The sequence below is a fragment of the Phoxinus phoxinus genome (genome assembly GCF_949152265.1).
Source record: "Phoxinus phoxinus genome assembly, chromosome: 15".
In the NCBI taxonomy this organism is placed as follows: Eukaryota; Metazoa; Chordata; class Actinopteri; order Cypriniformes; family Leuciscidae; genus Phoxinus; species Phoxinus phoxinus.
In genome coordinates this window covers 33,272,478-33,296,757 of record NC_136890.1, presented here as the reverse complement: position 1 = coordinate 33,296,757, position 24,280 = coordinate 33,272,478, and the positions used below count along the sequence as shown (strand labels likewise).

The 24,280-nt window shown below is 37.8% G+C and overlaps 2 protein-coding genes across 4 annotated transcripts in view; one reads left to right on the top strand and one right to left on the bottom strand.

The window, feature by feature from the left end:
- The first annotated feature begins 373 nt into the window (after positions 1-373).
- snap29 (synaptosome associated protein 29) lies at positions 374-8,697 on the top strand. 2 transcript variants are annotated; one of them, XM_079636821.1, is made up of 6 exons: positions 374-496; positions 1,344-1,586; positions 2,949-3,148; positions 4,428-4,513; positions 6,119-6,223; positions 8,057-8,697. In XM_079636821.1, the coding sequence occupies exons 2-6, from the start codon at positions 1,350-1,352 to the stop codon at positions 8,215-8,217; spliced, it is 789 nt and encodes a 262-aa protein (XP_079492947.1). In that variant the 5' UTR covers positions 374-496; positions 1,344-1,349; the 3' UTR covers positions 8,218-8,697. The 2 variants fall into 2 exon arrangements, with proteins under 2 accessions (XP_079492947.1, XP_079492948.1); XM_079636822.1 differs by having other exon boundaries at positions 376-496; positions 1,349-1,586.
- Positions 8,698-11,492: 2,795 nt separating this feature from the next.
- Positions 11,493-24,280, bottom strand: part of LOC307011176 (somatomedin-B and thrombospondin type-1 domain-containing protein) — a 29,220-nt gene continuing 16,432 nt past the window's right edge. The window contains exons 2-5 of one of the 2 annotated variants that reach the window (XM_079636570.1): positions 21,463-21,648; positions 18,245-18,335; positions 13,977-14,135; positions 11,493-13,207 (exon numbers count right to left, since the gene is read on the bottom strand). In XM_079636570.1, the coding sequence (XP_079492696.1) occupies positions 13,102-13,207; positions 13,977-14,135; positions 18,245-18,335; positions 21,463-21,648 (542 nt within the window). In that variant the 3' untranslated portion in view covers positions 11,493-13,101. The remainder of the gene's footprint in view (positions 13,208-13,976; positions 14,136-18,244; positions 18,336-21,462; positions 21,649-24,280) is intronic. The other variant, XM_079636571.1, reaches the window with a different exon arrangement.

Here is a 24,280-nt window from a genome sequence, read left to right as displayed (position 1 = left end):
TGTATATTTTTTATTATTATTATTTATTATTATAATATATTTGTTTAATAGTATTATTAATATTATCGAACATAATAGTTAATATTAGTAGTGGTAGAATTAATACATTATTATTTTATTAATAACTAATATTTATAATGACAGTTTATTATTACGTGTGTCATTATTTCTATTCACTAACAATATTTATAATTATTAATAATCATTAGTAGTAGTAGTAGAATAGTAGAATTGTTTATTTTTATTATTATTAAAAGAAGAAGAAAAAAACGGTGTATTTTGTGGCTCTAGCTATCTCTGGTTTCAAATCATAGCTATTAATTTCGAATCCTAAACGAGTCTGTCATAAATAATAACAACTAAAAGTGAAAACAGGGCGGAAGAAAAACGAGGAGGAGCCTATCTGACGTCACGATGACACACCCGGAAGTGTTTCGCCATTAGCGTCAGCTCAGCTGATAGCAGGAGAACAAATCTCTCTCTCCAGCGATCAAAGGTACAAATGTATGAATTTATCGATACAGTGTTCAATATATCGTATTTTAATCTAACAGACAGTGAGGAAATGTAACTGGACACGATGTAGGGTTTATTAAAAGGTTGTTTTAAGCAACATAAAGTAGCTCAGATAGGTAACAAACAGACGAGTTTCTACAGCATATTCAGTTAAATAACACACATTTATGAAATAGTTTCACATTTTATATAGTGTATATCTAATATGTTTACCGATTATGTTATGTCAGTTATATTAGTTTGTTCAGGACTGATCCATATCTATATACTAACAGAACGTACCATGTTTTTACAACACTAATTACCATTGTACAGCCACTTGAAGAAGTTTATATATAAACTCAAAACTTCTATTATTTAAAGCATCTCGTTTCAGTGCCTTATTATTTCATCTTATAATAAGTAATATTTTATATACGGTAACACTTTACAATAAGGTTCATTAGTTAACATTAGTTAACTACCAGAATTAACAATACTTCGTCAGCATTTATTAATCTTAGTTAATATTAATTTAAACATTTACTAATACGTTTTTTAAATCAAAGGTTGCATTTGTTAGCACTGTGAACTAACATGAACAAATAATGAACAGCTGGATTTTTATAAACTTAAATGAACAAAGATGAATAAATACTTTAACAATAGTTCATTGTTAGTTCATGTTAATTAATACATTAACTAATGTTAACTAATGAACCTTATTGTAAAGTTACCTTATACATGGTATGTTTATTTTTCCTATGTTTTATTTGTATTATATGCTTTATATAATGTGTGTGTGTGTGTGTGTGTGTGTGTGTGTGTGTGTGTGTGTGTGTGTGAAGCTCAGGATGTCTGCCTACCCCAAGACCCACAACCCTTTCGCTGAGGATGATGAAGAAGAGGCTCCGAGGAGAGGCTTTAACTTCGACGAGGATCCGGAGGAGAGTTCGCTGAGTCCGGCAGAGAGACGCCAACAGCGGCTTCAGCAGGAAGTGATGCGTACAGCGCAGTCGGCCGTGGACAGCAGCCAGCGCTCGATCGGACTCATCTACCAATCCGAGAAAGTCGGAACCGAGACGGCAGAGGTGAGAGGAAACTTTACTCACCCTCATGCTAGGTGTACATGACATTCTTCTGTCAGCCGAACACAGAGTTGTATTTAAAAATATCCTGGCTCTTCCCAGATTTATAATGGGAGTAAATGGTAAAAAAGTGCATCCATCCATCATAAAAGTTATCCATACGACCCAGGGGTTTATGAAGCGAAGCCATGCGTTTTTGTAAGAAAAATATCTATATTTATTTAACTTTATAAACCATAATCACTGGCTTCCGGTAAAGGTCGTACGCGTGTCTAGTTCCGGCGGAAGAGTGACCTCTGACCCGACGCATGACGAGTGACCTCTGATCTAAAGAGTGACCTCTGACCCAACGCATGACGTATTGATGAACGCAGAAGCTCAGAGGATAGAATAAAACAAACACTGGTCACGGATTAAAAGTCTAAAAGGAGAATTTTTAAAGAGAAATGTGGGAGGAGCTTGAGTTTGTTGTGTGAACCGCGAGAGGCGTCGACTCTCATTTGAGTTTATGCTAATCCTACATCCGACGTCGGGTCAGAGGTCACTCTTTAGGTCAGAGGTCATGTGTCGGGTCAGAGGTCACTCTTTAGGTCAGAGGACACTCGTCATGTGTCGGGTCAAAGGTCACTCTTTAGGTCAGAGGTCATGTGTCAGGTAAGAGGTCACTCTTTAGGTCAGAGGACACTCGTCATGTGTCAGGTCAAAGGTCACTATTTAGGTCAGAGGTCATGTGTCAGGTCAGAGGTCACTCTTTAGGTCAGAGGACACTCGTCATGTGTCAGGTCAAAGGTCACTATTTAGGTCAGAGGTCATGTGTCAGGTCAGAGGTCACTCTTTAGGTCAGAGGACACTTTTTATGTGTCAGGTCAAAGGTCACTATTTAGGTCAGAGGTCATGTGTCGGGTCAGAGGACACTCGTCATGTGTCTGGTCAGAGGACACTTTTTATGTGTCAGGTCAAAGGTCACTATTTAGGTCAGAGGTCATGTGTCGGGTCAGAGGTCACTCTTTAGGTCAGAGGACATGTGTCGGGTCAGAGGTCACTCTTTAGGTCAGAGGTCATGTGTCGGGTCAGAGGACACTCGTCATGTGTCGGGTCAGAGGTCATTCTTCCGCCGGAACTAGACTCTCGTACGGCCGTTATGATTATAGTTTATAAAGTTTTAAATATAAATATTTTTCTCAGACAAACGCATGGCTTTGCTTCAGAAGGCCTTTATTAACCCTTAAAAACAGATTCACTCCCATTATAAAGCTTGAAAGAGCCAGGATGTTTTTTAATAATATGGCGAATATGCTGATTGTGTTCGACTAACTAAGTTTTGCTTTGGCTATTTCATTTAAATCGTTTGATTGTTTTCCACAGGAACTGATCCGTCAGGGTGAAGCTTTGAAAAGGACGGAGAGAATGATTGACAACATGGATCAGGACATGAAGACGAGCCAGAGGCACATAAACACCATTAAGAGTGTGTGGGGAGGAATGGTCAACTATTTCAAAGCCAAACCTGAACCTCCCAGACCGGCACAGAAGGACCAACCGGTGTCCTACGAGGCCAACAGCAGGTACAAAGCCACGCCCCCTCCACTCACACGGACACACAGTGCACACTCGGCTACGGGCGCTATGGCCGCGGTCACAGTAGGACACATTTCACAGGAGGCAATTGATGATTTTTGGAGACAGAAAGATTATATATCATCTCGAAGTCACCAAAAGGGCCGTAACTATGCATTGGAGGGTTATATTAGTAATTGTATTGTTGAGAAGGTCGATGAAAAGCTTCAGCTCCAGGCAAAAATTGTAAACGTGATAAACCAAAAAAAAAAAAAAAAAGTTGCCCAGTTGTTTTGGTAGACAGATGTCTAAAATGTTGTGCTTCAATCTGTAATTAATGGTTGATGATCAAATTAAATACGTACAGGTCTAAGTTGTGTTTCCAGGACAAGCCTTTTGACCATCTTTACCGAGAGTAGCGTTAGTCGACCAGTATTTACATGAATCATTCAGCACAACATTGCTAACATTTGTTATCTGGGTTATTTACAGATACGCTAATGAAGCGAAGTGACATGATCAACGCAGCTAGAAGCTAACGTTACCGCTTTCTAATGTTAGCCTAACGTTACGTTAGAGATGTTAAAGATAACGCTCAAATACGTTGTTGACTTTCCTTAGAACAGACGTAGACATCCTTGTTTAATTGATCCACGTTTAGTTGGTGTCGTGGTCGACCGCATAACTTAATCCAGAGCAGACGCTGATCTCGGGTGAGATGTGGCTTGGGAAAGGGTCGTCGCCCAGTCTCTCGGGATACCTGTGTCGGAGTCGCATGTCCCCCATGCACACCGTTTGACCATTTAACACTTAAAATGACAAGAAAAAAACATAAAAACGAATGAAAACTGACTAACTGTAATGCATTTAAAATGAACGTGGAAGCAGAGAATGTCCGAGTGTATTGGGTTAGCTATGCGCACTGTGATTGGCTCATCGCGTTTGGGGGCGTGGCTTAGCAATAGGTCAATTGTTCTTGTAGCTCAATGCATTTTTTCCATTTTCTTCACTATCTGTGTCAACTCATGCATTTATTCAAGCTAAATTTGCCTACTAATTAAGTAACTTCACAGATTAAAGCAAAAGCCTTTCAATTTAACATGAAATGAAAACAAGGCTGTGATGAATAGACGTAATTATGTGAATAGACATAAAAATGAGATGTAGTCTGAGACGGTAGTGTGATTCACATCAACTGCAATAAAAGTCAGGAAAGATGCCATATCTGGACATGCAAAGAGTCTGAATATTATTTAACAATAAAACGGTTTTGTCTGATGATATTAGCTTACAGAACGCACTGGCGGAGAGCAAACAGCAGGAAGACAAATATCAAGCCAGCCATCCCAACCTCAGGAAGCTGGAGACATCTGGTAAACACACATGTTACTTTGAGAGCCAGTATTTGAACTTTCAATCAATAGAACCAATTGCTTTGCAAAATGATTGACAGTTTCGAAGCGCCACACGCTGGTCAAAACGGTGTAAATGCAGCGCAAACTCAACGCAAACATGCATTAAAACACGGTTTACAAACCATTTGCAGATGTTTTATTGAAAGTGTGATCTATTAAGTAAGGAATAATTGACTGAAAACACGTGCATGATCATAAGTATCAAACTACATTCATAACCGGCCTTACAGTAAGTGTGTGCCCGGCTTTATGCAGTTATTAATGCAGTTATGAGAGAGAGAGAAGCATGTGCGTCAGTATTATTATTTATTTATTAATTCAATTTGTTTTAATTCATTCGTTCATTCTTTTTTCCTATTAGTGACAGCCTAATAAATGAAACACAACGCCCTTTTAACAAGTATAGGCCTATCAATAATGATTTATGTGTTATAATATCTGCAATAATTACGAAAGCCCGTGCAACAGGACTATCAATTTATTGAAATATTCAGTTTAATTTTCTATTGATTATATATAGGACTGTATACTTTATTTAAATTAAACTGCATGTTTCCATTGATTGTGAAGTTAGACATCGAACATCGCAGATCAAGCGCATGCGGCTGCACAGTTTTCTTGTTATGAATGGGCTTTATGCACTACTTCCTGAACTTTAGCCAGCTCCTTTGTTTCCTGTCTGCCATTATTGGACAAACTGATTAATCCAGGTGTGTCTGATTATTGTTGTTGGTCAGGCACACCTGGATTAATCAGTTTGTCCAATAATGGCAGACAGGAAACAAAGGAGCTGGCTAAAGTTCAGGAAGTAGTGCAGCTGTGCATGAAGCCTATTTTCCGTTATTACATTAACTACGCGGAGTGATATGGAGCTGTAATGCGGTCAAAACCTGCCGGAACTACTTTAGCCGTGCGGTTCCCTGAAAATAATTGCACACCGTAGAACGTTCGTCAACCAATCAGATTCAAGCATTCAACGGCTCTGTAGTATAAGTACAATTTTACTTAGTAAATGCAATTAACAAATCATCTAATAATACATAACATGTGAAGGGTCTGAATAATGTTGTTTTATGAAATTATAGGGCTTGTTTAGTTGGAGAGTTTTGTTAATCAGGCCAATAAGAGACTAACATTGGTTAACACATTAACTAACAATGAACAGAACATCTTTTACAGTATTTATTCATCTTTGTTAACGTCAAATCATCTAATACATAACATGTACGTTTGTTAACTGTTTATTATTAGTTCATGTCAGCTCAGTTTCATTAAATAATAACATACAACTTTTGATTTAAATAATGTATTAGTAAATGTTGTAATTGACATTAACACAGATTAATAAAAAATAAACAATTCTTAGAACAAATGTGTCATTAAAATGGATCAAACTGATCCGAGGTCAGGTAGAAACCACTGTTCATGGGTTCACTTTGAAATGTCTGAATGTTTCGAAGCCTTGTTTACTGAAATCATCACAGATCTCGAGTGCTTTTGCAGAGATGGAGCGCAGTGTCGGGTAAAAGCACTTCATCAGAATCCTAATGTTTGTTTGAACAGGTTTCGGCGCGTCCGCTTCCCTGGATAACGGGCCGTCCGATCAGAACGGATATCCTAAGAACAAACAGCTGCGGGCCGCACATCAACAGCTGGACACGAACCTCGGTGAGAATACAAGAGCTTCACCTTCATCCTTCCCTCGGGTCGTTTAGTTGTCCTACTGTTAGTTTCACTGCTTCTATAGAGAGCCTGAGCCCCTCCGCTTCCGGCTCATGGGACCTTATTTCGGGAAAAATATGTGGACCCAGAGGAACAGCTCATTTGCTCCATATTAAGCTACAAGGCCACCTAGTGCCAAGACTCATAAAACATCATGTTATATAATTTTTTTTCCACTGCAGGTCGGCAAAGACACCCGATGTAAGATATTTTGAGCTGAATTATTAGGTTTATGCATGAACGTGCGAGTTATTTTAAATTTAATTTGAAAGAATGTGAGGAATGTGCTTAAATTACTGTTTATTTATTATTTATTGATTAAATCTGGTCATTTAAAGGTAAATAAACAAAAAAATCTCTCCAAAAATTGCATTAATAAATTTAAAAAAATGATCAAAATGAAATAAAATAAGCTTTTTGGACAAAAAAAAAAAACATTTATTAGACAAAATAATCGTGAAAAATACACTAATTTGTCAAGGATAACACAATAAAGTTTAAACAAAACTTATTTCCATTGTGTTCCTTGAGGTAAAGCACAACTTCACTCCTAGAGACCGGTTACCTTTTAAGGTAAAGCTATACTTACAACTCTACAATAACAACACACATCTCCAATTTTACATTATTTGTGAGTTATTTTGAATTTAAGTTGAAAGAATGTGAGGAATGTGCTTAAATTACTGTTTATTGATTAAATCTGGTAATTTAAAGGTAAATAAACAAAAAAAATCCCCCCAAAAATTGCATTAAAAACTAGAAAAAAAATTATCAAAATGAAACAAAATAAGCTTTTTGGACTCTTTTTATTTATTTATTATTATTATTAGACAAAATAATCGTGAAAAATACACTCATTTGTCAAGGATAAACACTATAAAGTTTAAACAAAACTTATTTCCATTGTGGTCCTTGAGGTAAAGCACAACTTCACAAGGTAAAGCTATACTTACAACTCTACAATAAGAACACACATCTCCAATTTTACATTATTTGTGAGTTATGTTTAATTTAAGTTGAAAGAATGTGAGGAATGTGCTTAAATTACTGTTTATCATGTATTGATTAAATCTGGTAATTTAAAGGTAAATAAACTAAAAAAAAATGCATAAAAAATAGAAAAAATGTATCAAAATAAAATAAGTTTTTTGGTCTTTTTTTTTTTTTAGACAAAATAATTGTGAAAAATACACTCATTTGTCAAGGATAACACAATAAAGTTTAAACTTATTTCCATTGTGTCTAAATCTGGTCATTTAAAGGTATATAAACAAAAAAAATCTCCCCAAAAATTGCATTAAAAAGCTTTTTGGAGAAAAAAAAAATATTATTTGGTTTATTAGACAAAATAATCGTGAAAAATACACTCAGTTGTCAAGGATAACGCAATAAAGTTTAAACAAAACTTATTTCCATTGTGGTCCCTGAAGTAAAGCTCAACTTCACTCCTAGAGACCGGTTACCTTTTAATCAACCATCTCCAATTTTACATTATTTGTGAGTTATTTTGAATTTAAGTTGAAAGATTGTGAGGAATGTGCTTAAATTACTATTATTTGTTGACTAAATCTAGTAATTTAAAGGTAAATAAAATAAAAAATAGAAAAAAAATTGCATTAAAAACTAGAAAATTTTTATATCAAAATATAAGGTGTTTTGACAAAAAAAAAAAAAAGGTGTAATTGTTGACCCGCGAGAGGAGGATGTTAACGTGTACCTGGCTCCGATGTCTCGCTCACAGCCAGGATCTGATGTGTGTGTGGTGTGTGTTGTGTCCAGATGAGATGGCGTCGGGTCTGAGCCGTCTGAAGGGTCTGGGTCTGGGACTGCAGGCGGAGATCAACGACCAGGACGTCTCTCTCGACTCGCTGCTCAACAAGGCCGACAACATGGACGGCAAGATCAGCTCCACCAACCGGCAACTCAAAAACCTCAAATAGACTCCGAGTGTGACGTCCTTTCATGGTGCCGTCGGCAGCGATCCAAACTGAAAAACATTTTTTATCTTCTCTCTAAGTTTGTGTGTGTTGGAGAAGTTCAACATTCTGCCTTCATTTAGTCACTAGCATTACACAGATTATACATAAACCGTGGATGCCTCTGTGTGCGACTGTTCAAGATTGATGTGAATAAACTGCTGATAATCTTTGAGATTAACATGTGACCTGTAAGATAAGTATGTTAAAGATGCAAACACAACCATTTCATTTTTTTTTTACCACACCTATAGCCTAGAAATCACTGTTATATCCCCCTTTGTTTTTGTGGCCTGATGAGAAATTAGCTTTTATAATGATGTATCCTCACACACACACACTAATGGAGTAGTGTTCATAAAGCTGATCAAATAGTAAGGCAGAAAGATATTGGTCTGACACTCATTTCACAGTCTATCGAGATTAGCACTCGGTCTTTATGTTAATCACTATTTTGAACGCAACCCACAAACTTGTGTTTTTCGGCTCTATATTAGCGTAGCTTTATTGATAGAATCTGCTGAGGTTTTACTATTGTTTCTGGAATTCATTGTTTAAATGTTGTACTCATAATAAAGCAAACAATTTCTGTCTGGTGAATGTGACATGGAATATGTGGATTTAAATAAAAAAAATATGTTAGTCACTTCATTTGTCACTGCAGATGAAAAATAATGATAGAAAACATTGTCAGTGGGCAGCAAAGAGCATGCAGTCCTGCAAAAAGTGCCATGTCACATGATTTTGTACATGTACATGATTATTATGGTACTATGTAAATATCATAGAACATTAATTCACGTTAATGTCGTAAACCCGGTACCGGGTGTGAATCGCGTTATTTAGATCGTTATTACGATCGTCCTTTAATATTTAAAGATCCTGATGAAACAATAACAATCATATGTGATATCATTACAAAGCTTAGACCCTCTACTTTTCACACAAAACCATATTTTTTGAATTCATTTTACATATCGCATCATAAATGTTTAAATTCCTCCACCCCGCAACCGAAATACCGATCAAAAGTACGGTAAGTGTGATTATGAATTTGAATATTGATGGCATTGGTACTTGCAGGATCAGTCCGCTAGATGGCGACATATCACACAGCTTGAGAAGCCGGTAGTTCCCAAAAATAAAATAAAATTGTCATGTTAGTTGACAGTTCACTGTCTAGTAACAACTAGTTAGTAGGCTACTAACATTCTTCAAAATATCTTCTTTTGTGTTCAACAGAACAAAGAAACTCAAACATGTTTGGATGGAACAATGTGGGTGAGAAAGTATTGACAAAATATTCGTTTTTGGGTGAACTATCCCTTCAACTGTCCCTTATTATTGAGACCATAACTAATTAAGTTCTGTATTTGCTTTATCACAAGAAGAAAAAATTATTTAATAGCTCAAAAATGAAAATATTTGGTAAACGAGCTCGATAAAAACAGGTCATAGATCATGGAGTGACGTTTCTCCAGAGCCGCGCACACATTCATTATCATTCTTTCTCGCGTGCACATCTGCGCGCGCGTCACAAGGCCGTCATTAACGGCTCGCGCGAGCATCTGTTTTGCGCGGGAGACTGACTGACTAACGGCTGTTTTCACTGAGGTGAGTTTGTGACATTCTGTGGTTTATTATGTAATCAGTTAACTCATTAAGTCACAAAATGACTTGTAAACGTAGGGTTTGGGGCTGTGGGAAGAATGTTAGCAGTCTGTTCCTGAAAGGAAAATACACACACGAAGGGAAAAGTGTATCTGGCACTGGCACCGCCCAGCGCTCTTTCCTACTTTACTAATGTTGAAATACCACTGCGGATAAAACACAATTCTGCTCAGTTTAATCAGATTTTCATTGGTTATGTTCACTTTTGTATTAAGAGTGGCTCACGCATTTAGTTGATGCGCTGGAATGCCTTTCTTTTCAACACCTAATCCCAGAATTCACTGCTGTCAGCACCCATAAAGCAGTGGTCCAAAGATGGCATGTTTCCAATTCCCTCTCGCCTTTTCATTTCACTAACAGAATAAACCTTTCACAATAACTGAATAAAACCTTAACAAACCCGTAGAACTTACTATACTAATATCTCTTAATAGTTATATGCCAAAATCCCACCTAAAGCCTCCTCGATTAGTCTTGATTCTTAAGTACACACTGATTTATTTGTTTATATTTGTCAGTTGCAAGCTATCTTCATAGTTAGACCAAAGTGAAACATAAATGATACAATTAATAAATAGCTATACAAGACATTTAAGATTAAAGGTGCAGTAAGCAATTTCTGAGAAATGCTGTTCTTTAAAATCACCAAAACAAACACGCCCCTCCCCCAAATGATCACACCCCTATCTTGATAGCCCCGCCCCCAAATTAACTAACACGCTATGCAGCACAAGCCCCACCCCCCTCACGACGTGACACGCCCCTTACTGCTGATTGGCTACAGGTGCGTTTTGTTTTGATCCGCTTTCAACAGCGTTCCTCAGAAATCGCTTCAAGTCAAGAATATTTGTATAGCGCTTTTCACAATACAGATTGTATCAAAGCAGCTTCACAGTATTAAATTAAAATAATAATAAAACGTCCATGTTTGGTAATGCTAATCAATAGTATTATTCATTGATTAATTAAATTGAATATCCCCAACTGAGCTAGCCAAAGGCAACAGTGGCAAAGAAACGCCTTATCTGCTTTTAAACCTCACAGACGCCATTAGAAAGCTCTTTAGTGGCCTCACTGGTAAAATTAACAATGACCTCACTGGTGGTGAAATAATCACTAAGCTCATCTGTTGTCTTTTCAATGATGTCACTTTTTTATCATTTATGGGCTTTTGCCATTATTATTGTATATTGACAGTAGAGAACAGACAGGAAGTTGGGGGAGGGGATCTGTTCATGACAAACCAGATTGAACAGCGTTTATCTGTAACCTCTGTACTACAGTTGTTCTGACAAACACATTGAGCCTCATTCATGAAACATGAGCAGAACGAAGTAGTGTGCATTATAATACACACACACACACACACACACACACACACCCACCCACCCAAAAGTTGCTGTTTGGATTTAAATGCTAAACATATAACATGCTAGAAATGCAATCATGATCCAATTTTTGGTCGGGCAATGTATACACACACACACACACACACACACACACACACACACACACACACACACACAATTATTTAAAAAATATATGTAGTAAAGACTTACATACAGTAGACAGTTTTGTTAGTTTAATACATTAACAAATATAAACATATTAAATGGGCATTTTTTATAATAATCTATATCAATTAGAGTACAAATAGTATGTGGTTATGTATAGATATTAACTGCAGTATATATATATATAGTATATACCCAATTTTCTAAAGACATTCATAATTTTTGTTTATTATAACTATTATTCACTTATTTGTTTGTTTGTTGTTTATACAAAAACGAATTGAAAGCATTTAAGCAGAAGTTTAAATGTTTTTTATAAACTTTTGTCTTGTGTTTGTAAAGCTGAACTGGTTAGAGTAACTGTCAGTCCGTCACTCAGTACATCCTACAAAAGTGTGTTAGGGACAAAACACATGATTACCTGAATCTCAAGTATGCCGTACTGAGCAAGCATGCAAAAAATGCCATAAACTATATGTAGTGAGCATAGTGTGTGTGCAGACGGGTGTATGTAAACACAAGACGAGCGCTTTGATCTGTAATGAGCACATGCACGCTAAATACCTCGTACGACGCCGATGATGGGTTAGTGACCTGAGCAAGAATCACACCGATATGTCAATTATGACACTGAAAAATAACAACTAAAAAGCAAGCAATGAAAGAAAATGAACTGAGACGTATGACTGTTTAATGTGTGATGGTAAAAACAATAACAAAATCATACAAGAGCATCAATAAAAGTTGAAATATTACTTAAAGGCGAAAAATACAATGAACTTGCAATCTAGAAAGCATTTATTTGGTGCAATCCTGATATTATATGTGTGTGTGTGAGAGAGAGTCACTATAAATGCAAGTCTGAGATGCTGTAATAATAAATAAATTGGAAATTTATTTTAATAAAATAAATTGGATTTTAATGGAAAGACAATTTCTGCAAAGAGAAATTAATGTATACCGTCATGGGCAAAATTGTACGTCATCAGATGCGGTTCGCTACCACAATTCAGGCCGTTTTGGCTTTTATTCCACTTGCAAAACACAGGAACCCGATCCCATTTTCAGGAAGAATCAAGTGCGGTCTCAAATACGGCTTTCAGACCAAGCAAACAAACCGAAACGCTAGTGACTTCGGTCCAAGAGTGTGAAAGGACACTTTCCAGAACTCATGAAAAAGAGCAAAAGAGGAAATCTCGAGAAACTGAAATACTACCGAATGGAAACATTCATATACATTAGCGACACGTGCATTAAAGTAGTTTTGCATTCAAAAACATGCAAGCATTAATGCAGGTGCATAATGCACACACACACACACACACACACACACACAGACACACACACACACGTAAGACTATGTAAGATACATTCAAACGTATATAAATACAGTACATCAGATTCAGAAGACGAGTAGAGAAACCGCACAGAGTGAAAACTATAATATAAGGCATCGGAAGCGGGTGCATTTGGAGAATTGGAGGTAGATAGAAGAGCTTGGGGAAACGGGTGTGTGTTGGTTTGCTGGAGGCACTGATACACACAGTAAGGTGACAGATACGCTGTGGCGTCATTGCTTAACTTTTTATAGAGAGAATTTGGCTTCAAAAGGCATGAAATGACTCCCTTGTCCCTCAAATCGAGCTTTAAAGGTCGCGCTGGTTCAGACAAAAATCATGGAGTACGACGGACACCGGCAGTCCTCGGTGAAAGACTCTCGGACCCACGACCCAGAGCAACCGGGTGCTGACGCAGCGGCCCAGAAGGTTCTGGTGGAAAACACATTGACATTAAGAGACCTGTTTTTGTGTCTGCGTGTGCAATGTGTAGTTACACTTTATTTTAAGGTGTCAATGTTACAGTGTAATTATATATTTAAGTACTGAGTAATATTAAGCAACTACATGTACTTACTAAAGGTTAGGGTATGGTTAGGATTAGGGGTTACTTGCATGTAATTCTGCATAATTTACTGTTATTACTATGGTAAGTACATGTAACATATGTAACAAGGACACTGTCAAATAAAGTGTTTTTCTGTTTATAAAAGTTTCAAAGTTTATTTATAAAGCACCTTAAAAAACAGTGCTGTACCAAACGGATTAGATAAAACACAGTAAGATACACGGAAAGAAATAATACAATATAAAAATGAAAAAAAATAATAATAATAATATAAACATAAAATCAAAGCGATCAAAGCAAATCAAAGCGACAAGCTGTTTATGACATTTTTACAAATTCAAAATTAGAATATTGTGAAAAGGTTTTCATAAGCTGTAAGCCATAATCAATAAAATTATAACAAATAAAGTCTTGAAATATCTCACTTTGCATGTAAATGAGTCTATATAATATATTAGTTTCACCTTTTAAGTTGAATTACTGAAATAAATGAACTTTTGCACGATATTCTATTTCTTCCTGTTTCACCTGTGTGTGTTTTTAGTGTTTAGTGTTTATGTTTTACCTGTGAAGCACTTTAGGCAACAACGTTGCTATTAAATGTACTATATAAATACATAAATGTTGAAGTACCTGATGTTCAGCAGCCCGTCTCCACGGCAACGGTTATCGGTCGCCATGGCGTCGCTCTGACACTCGACACACACGGCGCGTTCGCGGACCAAACCTGCACTCCACGGTTTGACTCTACATGCAGCGCTCGCCTGCTTCACACGCATCTGCACACAATAACTGCAGCAGACACAGAGAGAGAGAGAGAGAGAGAGAGAGAGAGAGAGAGAGAGAGAGAGAGAGAGAGAGAGAGAGGACATTTAGACAAACAAAAAAACACCATTTGCAAACTAAAACCACGTTTCCACATAAATTACCCGGAAACAATTTATCTCAGGAACTTTTTTTCCTCCAGAACTGTTGCTGTCTGCGTTTCCACCGCAGTCTAAAGTACCGTGAAGATTAGGCTAATTAATCCGGTGACGTAGGATTGGATGCTGGATTTCATCCTCTGAATTTAAGCCTGAACCTCATCGGTCGTATTTTTTAAACTCCATTGTTGATTCGAATAGCAAACAACTCTTACTGCACGCACACGCAACAGACTTTTAAAATTGGTGGTTGAAATAAATCAAAATGTGGCATGAACTCGACCAATCAGCATGTTCAGCACCCAAGTCCCGCCCCTGAAAGTTCCTGAACTTTAAAAAAGTACTACCTCGCAAGCAGGGACTTTCGGAGGAGGAAATATTTACCCAGAACTTCATTTAGACCCTGATTCCTGTTTACACCGAGTACCAGTTCCTGCGGTGGAAACGCACCGAGTACCAGTTCCTGGGTCCTGCCAGTGTTAATTTCGTTAATGAAAACTATGACGAAAAATTTCCTTTTTTTCCCTGACAAGATGATGAGAGACAACACCCACGTCATTAAACGATAACTGTGACTATATCAGACATCCCAAGTCTCCCGGAAGTTCCGGGAGTCTCCCACATATTGATAGCGGCTCCCTGATGCCCGCAAATTAGTTAAAATCTCCCGGAATCTAGAGCGAGCGTTCAGCAGAGAGAGGGAGCGAGAGACCTTGCGTGTGTGTGCGCTAGTGTGCCTCACAAAACGCATACAAGGACCAATCAATTATCAGTGCAGGTGGGCTTTTATCTCTATTCCCAAAAAGCTCCTCTGTAATCACCAAAATGACATTTTAAAAGTTTTTTTCTTGAAAAAAAAATCTTCATGCCTTAAAATAGCTTGAATGTAACTCGACACCCTTGGTTCTATGAATATGCAAATGAGCCCCGCCTCCACTAGTTTGTGACGTCAGAAACACCAGCGATTTCAAACCGTGTTTTTGAGACTGTCTTTGGTTCACTGCAGTTTTAAGCAGAAAATACTCAGCAACGCTGTCGACTTATGAATTTACACATGGTTTGTCTTAAAGCGTATTAAAAACACCACATAGACACATAAACTACATTAAAAGCTGGATTTTCACCTCAGGGGGACTTTAAAAATTGTGTTTTATTTCCGCTAGGACTCTTAAACACTTTTTGGAATCGTCTATATACACGATAATATTTCCTTTATGTGTGCATGTGTGTTGCAGGCAGTATAAGGTTAAAGGTCGGCCTTCCCACACTGGATTTAATTAGTTTGATGTGTTTCCTGTGTGCCGTTCTTTCCTCCTCCATGGTCTGCATGTTTTCTCTCGCACGCACACACACACACACACACACACACACACACACACACACACACACACACACACACACACACACACACACACACACACACACACACACACACACACACACACCATGCTGAAACTATACACCTGTGATTAATGAAAGGGTTTGCTCTGGGATTTCCTGTGTGTGCTCCTCAGATAGTCGTTTAATCTCAGTTCATTTGAACCTGCACCTGCTATTTAACTCCTCATTATCTGCTCACTGATCACACGCCGCGTTCATTCTCTTAATGTCCCACACACACACACACACACACACACACACACAGACAGATCTGATTTCCTGGCCTCAGCCAGGTGTTACTAAGGTTGTAACAAGGGATATAAAGTGACTTAAGGATGGGCTCGTAAAATCATTTAAATTAAATTGTGGTAGAATGATGTTCTCAGAAAACAGAACCTGTGAAAAACATTTTTGTTGCTTTTTGTATTAATATTTTTTAGACTTGTTTTATATTATACATAAGCAAAATTCAACATTAACAGTCTCTCTCTACCACCATCAATTACATGTAATACTGATGACATTATTCTCATTAGATTTTCCGCTACACTATAAAAAGACACTGAGGGCCCTATTTTGACGATCTGAAACGCAAGTATCAAACGCGAAACGCAAGTAACTTTGTGGGCGGATCTCGGCGCTGTTGCTATTATACCGGCGGGATAAACGACTCTTGCGCCCGACGCAAATCTAAAATGTGTTGGTCTGAAGTCGCTTCATTACTCATAGGTGTGGTTTGGGCGTAACGTGAAATAAACCAATCAGAGCGTCTTCTCACATTCCCTTTAAGAGCCGGCACGCTTGTTCCACGGCGGATCGCTATTATAACGGCGGATCGCTATTATAACGGCGGATTGCTATTATAACGGCGGATCGCTATTATAACGGCGGATTGCTATTATAACGGCGGATCGCTATTATAACGGCGGATCGCTATTATAACGGCGGATTGCTATTATAACGGCGGATCGCTATTATAACGGCGGATTGCTATTATAACGGCGGATCGCTATTATAACGGCGGATCGCTATTATAACGGCGGATTGCTATTATAACGGCGGATTGCTATTATAACGGCGGATCGCTATTATAACGGCGGATCGCTATTATAACGGCGGATTGCTATTATAACGGCGGATTGCTATTATAACGGCGGATCGCTATTATAACGGCGGATCGCTATTATAACGGCGGATTGCTATTATAACGGCGGATCGCTATTATAACGGCGGATCGCTATTATAACGGCGGATTGCTATTATAACGGCGGATTGCTATTATAACGGCGGATTGCTATTATAACGGCGGATCGCTATTATAACGGCGGATCGCTATTATAACGGCGGATCGCTATTATAACGGCGGATCGCTATTATAACGGCGGATCGCTATTATAACGGCGGATCGCTATTATAACGGCGGATTGCTATTATAACGGCGGATCGCTATTATAACGGCGGATTGCTATTATAACGGCGGATCGCTATTATAACGGCGGATCGCTATTATAACGGCGGATTGCTATTATAACGGCGGATCGCTATTATAACGGCGGATTGCTATTATAACGGCGGATCGCTATTATAACGGCGGATTGCTATTATAACGGCGGATCGCTATTATAACGGCGGATTGCTATTATAACGGCGGATTGCTATTATAACGGCGGATCGCTATTATAACGGCGGATTGCTATTATAACGGCGGATTGCTATTATAACGGCGGATTGCTATTATAACGGCGGATTGCTATTATAACGGCGGATTGCTATTATAACGGCGGATTGCTGTTGATGGGAGAAACCACACAAATTAGCTTCGGTTAAACAGGCGTATAATAATTTGGGTAAAACTGTAATCTAGATTTATGCCTATTTTTTCACATCTTCATGGACACAACAATGATTTTCCTCGTGTGTTAATATTTTTCATTGTAATAATGTATGATTTGCAAAAATGAAAACGGCTGCGTCCGTTTATAAGATACGGCCCTAAAACTCTTAAACTTAAATTTTGTCTCGCACATTATTTTTTATTTTGGGTCAACTATATATTGTCACTATCCACGATATACATATTATTTCATTTTTGTATTGCGATATATTGTGACACACCCTATATCTTTCTGTAAGTAGTTTTCATTTAGTAATCTAATTATAATATTGTTTGTCTTAATATTGTTTGTAATCATAGTTTATTTTTGGTATATTTTTATATATTCTTTTTTTCGGATAATTGTTATGCTTTTTATCTTATGCTGTTATTTGTATCTGTACAGCAGTTTGGGGCAGTAGTGACTGCTTGTAAATGTGCTTTATAAATAAACTTTGACCTTGACCTTATATCCAGACTATCCTTGGATAGTCAAAACACAGATATCCACTACATATCAGGTCTGTATGACTCCTTTCAATAATCCAAACAAACGGCAGCAAATTCACCTTGTTCTAGATCTGAGGGCCACTGTAAGTCTAGACAACACTGTTGATGTTTAAACTCGCTGCACAACCTTCGGGTAAAGGAATGTGTTTGAATTATCTGTAAATGTTCTGTTCTTTTTCAAAAACACTTTGTGTTAGCAGTTCCATCGCTCTCACCTCTTCTTCTCCTCCTTCATAAGCATGTGCGGCCGTCTCCAAGGGTCCTTAAAGTTCCGCTTGAATGAGTCAGGCAGGATTTTGGCCACCTCTAAAGAGAAGGAAGAGATCAAGATAATGAAAGAGAGCAAATTAAACTCCCCCAGAGACGACGCAGCACAAAACACACACACACAGACGTGTATATTGTATTATACATGCAATTTTTATGAGCTTATATAGCTTGAAAGACACATTTATGGGATATTTGTAGGGATGTAAACGATTAATTGTGATTAATCGAATCCAAAATAAAAGTTTGTGTTTACATAATATATGTGTGTGAATTGTGTTATAATTATTTTGTATATATAAATACACACACATGCATGTATATATTTGAGAAATATTTGCATTTATATACTGCATTATATTATATATAAATAGAACTATTTTATATATATATATATATATATATATATATATATATATATATATATATAAAAATCTTAAATATATACATGCATGTGTGTGTATTTATATATACAAAATAATTATACACAATACACACACATATATATTATGTAAACACAAACTTTTATTTTGGATTCGATTAATCACGATTAATCGTTTACAGCCCTAATTTCAAGGACCCGTGGGAATGCTGCATAGTGGACACATTATTGAGTGCACTCATTCAATCCCACAATGCACTGCAATAACGAGTGTACAACCGGTGTACGCTCAACGGCTGTCTTAATTAACTCGCTTGTTTTCAGTCACTCCTTCAAGTGAACAGTATTAGTGGACTGACGTAGGGAATAGTGAATGAGGGTTTAGGGGGCGATCTCGGATTCAGCCTGGCTCACTTCTAAGGCAACATCCGAACTGCACTGGACCTCATGTCAGCGGTTCTGAGAGGTGGATGTCATGATAGTTAGGTAAACTTCTATAGTGGTGAATAAACTGCAACAAGTATAATTTGTGAATATATTTAAATAAAAAGCAGAATTATAAAACCTAACTTTGCATTGGGACCATGCATATAATCCCACCATATCGGTATCGGCATATATATGTTTATATATAGATTATATATAGATTTATTTTACCAGCAAGTCTCATTGAGATAAAAAATCTGGCCAAGGTAGCAGCCATACATAAACACAACATAGTAAAAAAAAGAAGAAAAGAAATACATATTAATGTATATATATATTAGTGGTGGGAGAAAAGCTCGATGCATCGATGCATCGCGATTCGTTATCTAACGATCCAGAATCGATTCTCAAAAATTCTGAATCGATTCTGTGTTCAATTCAAATGCGAGCGCTGTCAAGACTCACGTGACCAAACAAAAAAGACGTTGATGGACGACCGTTCATATGCTGGTGATTGTGGTGAATTAACTTCGTTTAAGATAAAATGGACAAACTACGACCTGCACCATCTCATTTAAAATCGGATGTGTGGCAACATTTTGGATTTTCTGAAGACTCCGAAGGTGTCGTTGATAAAAGCCATAGGCTACTGTGTGCAAAGTCTGTAGCGCCAAATTCAAATATTTCGGCAACACGACTAACATGAAGAAACATATTACGCGGTTCCACTCAGAGCTGGAGAAACAGCATTCTCTTCCAATCACGAACACTCCCGGTTACATTCAAAGGACCCTGGATCAAGTAGCAAAGCTTCCACCGAATTCTGAAAAGGCAAAACGAATTACCCGATCAGTGGCGGGTTTTATTGCCAAAGATCTGCGCCCGTACTCCGTTGTGGAAAACCAAGGATTTCGCACGATGTTACAGGTACTTGAGCCACGATACACTTTGCCCTCGCGTCGTTATTTTAGTGAGACGGCTGTCCCCTTTGTTCCCTGACATTTTTCTTCTGCATTAGCCTGTTTTAAAGATTTTTTTGTGTGGCTCTAGACATTTTTTGTTAAAATGTTTAAAATAAACTGACAAATTGTCACACTTTTGTTTTGTCACACAAATTGAGTGTGTTTGAGTGTGCAAATTGATTACACAGTGTGCGTATTGATCACACAAATTTGTTTTGTCACATAAATTGTCATACAAATTGAGAACTGTTTATTCTTAATGATTGTTCATTGCAATTGTATGGCTTACCATTCATTCAGAGTTTGTTAATCCTGAAAATAACTTTGTTAATAAAATAAAAGTATTGAAAAAGAAATATTCATAATCATTTTTAATTTGGAAATACAGTCAAACAGATATTCTAACTATATACAAAAAGCATAGTAACTCCAATTTTGGTTAAAATAAAAAGTTTAGAGTATTTTTTGCACAGCAGGATAATTAATTAAGAATCGTTTTGGGAATCGGATCGTTCCTCCCAAAATCGGAATCGGATCGAATCGTTAAGTGCCTAAAGATTCCCACCTCTAATATATATATATATATGTATATGTTGTTATTAACTCGATAATTAAATTTGGCCGATATATTAAAGCTGATAAATAATGTATTATTTCCTTAATCTGAGACTCTTCAGATGCGCACTGTTCACCATGATGGTTTTGAATTGCTTGAAATATGATTTAAATCACTTTGAAAAGGAAAATACGGTTCAGTGCAACCAGCACAAGGCTACATAAAATTATAATGCGAACATCATTATAATTGTGTGTTTGGGACATGGCTTTTAATGGTGAGATTTTAGTTTTTGTAATCAGGCTCTCAAAAGTTATAAAAAAAATTGGATTTTGATTTATCGGCCAATATATTGGTTATCGGCTTTCAAATATAAAGAATAATCGGAAATCGGGCAAAAATTCCATATCAGTGCATCCCTACTTAAAGTGCCATGTAGACAGCAAACTAGGTTTTTGAAACAACTAGTGTCAATGTGTGTGTGTGATCCAGGGTGAGATAAAGAGGAATGAAAAATGTGCGTTTGTTTATTGAACTGAAGTCAATGTCAGTGCATGAGAATCCCCACATCCGTATTGCATAATATCCGTACTAGCAAATCATTCCACCTTCAGAGGCTTGAAGAGATGCATTTTACTACCTCTGTGCCTTTGAGCGCAGATGTGTTCAGCATTATTGTTATTTCAGCTGAGATCTCATAGTAAGACGTTTGACCACAGACTAAAGTTGGCAAATATACACAAACCCCCCCCGGACACCACTACAAATCGCTGTCCCCTCAAGAAACGCCCTATTTGAGGGTATAGGGGCCGATTTCGTGTTCAGCCCTAGTCGTATTACCTTTAGCTGCACTGCAGGCCTCGGTGTGTGCGAGACACCCTCTGCGCTGTTTGAGATCGGGACAGGGCGTGCCTCCGTTGCGTGGGGGTGTGGATACCTGCCGGCTTCGCTCTGTAGTTCCCGTCCCACAGACGGAGGAACAGGGAGACCAGGGACCCCACTGTCGGACTTCACAGTCTAAAGCTGCTGAGAGGAACAGGAGAGAGAGGAGCAGATGTTTTCTTTAAATCAGTCGACCATATCATTCACATGCATTCAGTTATCAGGAGGGAAACGAGGGAATATTAAAGTATACTCTAAGAACAAATGTTTTGGATCAACAAAAAAATAATGCATCAATCTTTTTTAGTTATCACAACTGCTAATGAAACAACCAACATTGTACATTGACAGGGCTCGACATTAACACCGTGTAAATGTGAATTAACACCGATAAAATGCGTTTTTGCCCTAACCAGTCGCGACGGCGACACACGACGATTCTATTTTAGAAATGTGTGGCAATGATAATCTCAGGCACTGTTTATGTGCTTTATTTAATGTTAAAAGCGTGTCATGTGACTTTGAATATCATTTAGTGCTCCAGCTTTGTAGCTGTAAAAGCAACACTGGATAATTCACCTCAGATCTTGAAATTAAACACATGGAAACAAGAACGTTCAAACTGTGAACAAAGTGTATTATTTGACAAAGCTTGTTTTAGTAACTCAGTAGCCTATGTATTTTTAATCATGTTTAAATGGTGTAATATTTGTGAATTTGATTATGTAGCTACTTATCCATTTTCTTGTGAGTGCCGTCAGGATTACTCTCTGGGGCCGTGCACTCGCCGCGAGACTCCGCCCACACGCTGTTCTGATTGGCTGTGGGTTTTGATTGATTTTGACGCATCTCGCGTCGCGTCTAGTGTGGACAGACAAATTGTTTGCCGCTGGAATCTTATCGCATCGCCTCTGGTTAGGACACGGTGTAACACAAGTGGATTTTTTAAGGGGCAAGGGAAAGATAATTTTACTTGCCCGACGGGACAAGCAGCCGGATTAAAACGTCAATAACAACAACAAAAACTAACTAGGGAATCACTAAAGCGCGAGAATGACTGCGATCGATAGTGGATAATAATAAGCTGTATAAAAATGTAGAGGTTTTTATATTTATAACACACATGATACAGTTAAGCAACATCACACTTCCTTGAATACCATCACCATTGAAAATGTGACACTGATTTTATACATAAGTTCAATAACAAGGGTAACTAAACCCTAAAACTACTTTTTTTAGTTAATGATCTGTAAGACTGGGGCTTTATTAATGCTGTTCATTGATTCAAGTAATTTTTTTGACATTTGGGTGTAAAGTGTTTTAATTCAACAATATATGGTGTAAAAACGTCTGAGTGCTGCCCTCTTCAGGTTGAACGGTAGCTACTGCAGTTGATTTTTCCTATTGGAAGTTGTGGGGCCTTGTTACTGTTTTTGTTCTGATTCAGAACAAATCAGAACAATTTTTTCTTTTATTTTTTGCAACCATGATTTTTTATTGCAACTATACATTTAATGTATACCGGCTCGCGTTAGAGTTTGTAACCGTACATCAGTGAGCAGCTGTGTGCAGTGACATCACACACGACCTCATACTACACACAAACAGAGAAGAAAGCAAGTGACGTCGAGTCTAGATCTCAGTCACACAGCTGCTCTCTCATGTGGGGTTCAGAGGAACACAAGATCCCCGGCCGCTTCACAAGGTTGAAAATGATTTCTGTGGCACATCCCTAAAGTGGCTGCAGTGCTTGTGGTCCTGTATTGAGGAGAATGAATAAACATTTAGGTTTAAGGTTCACTCATTATTACTACTATACATTTTGAATAAACTAAAGCTCTTAACGCACATTTTCACCAACTAGGAGAAGTTAAAGGAGTAGTTCACTTTCAAATAAAAATGTCCTGATAATTTACTCACCCTCATGTCATCTGAGATGTCCATGTCTTTCTTTATTCAGTCGAAAAGAAATTAAGGTTTTTGAGGAAAACATTCCAGGATTTTTCTCCATATAATGGACTTCAATGGCAACCAACGGTTTGAAGGTTCAAATGTCCGTCTCAATGCAGCTTCAAAGTCTCGACACGATCCCAGCCGAGTAATACGAGTCTTATCTAGCCAAACAATCTGTCATTTTCTAAAAATAAATAAAAATTATATACTTTTTAACCACAAATGCCCGTCTTATACCATCTCTGAGATGTGCCACGCATTACGTCATCACGTTGGAAAGGTCAAAGACCTTCAAACTGTTGGTTGCCATTGAAGTCCATTATATGGAGAAAAATCCTGGAATGTTTTCCTCAAAAACCTTCATTTCTTTTCGACTGAAGAAAGAAAGACATGAACATCTTGGATGACACGAGGAAGAGTAAATTATCAGGACATTTTTATTTGAACGTGAACTAATCCTTGAATTCAGAACCGCATACTACTCTTAGGGTCCTTTCACACCTGCCTCATTAGTTGGGTTGAATCACACTAGAGTTCGTTGTCCTCATTGGTGCGGATGGTTTGGGCAGATGTGAATGCAGCAATCACACTCGGGTGCGCACCAAAAGTGGACAAAACAAGCTTTCAAACGAACTCTGGAGCGGTTCGTTTGTGGTGAGAACGTGATCCGACCTCGAACAGACCCAACTGCCAAAGAACTTTGTGGTTTAGTCCAACATTTTTGGACTAAACCAGCTGCCGTAGTCAGCGGCGCTGTGCATTATGCCACTGTTTAGCAACATTAATGCACGTCTCCTCCTGTAGTGACTTGCGTGCAGTG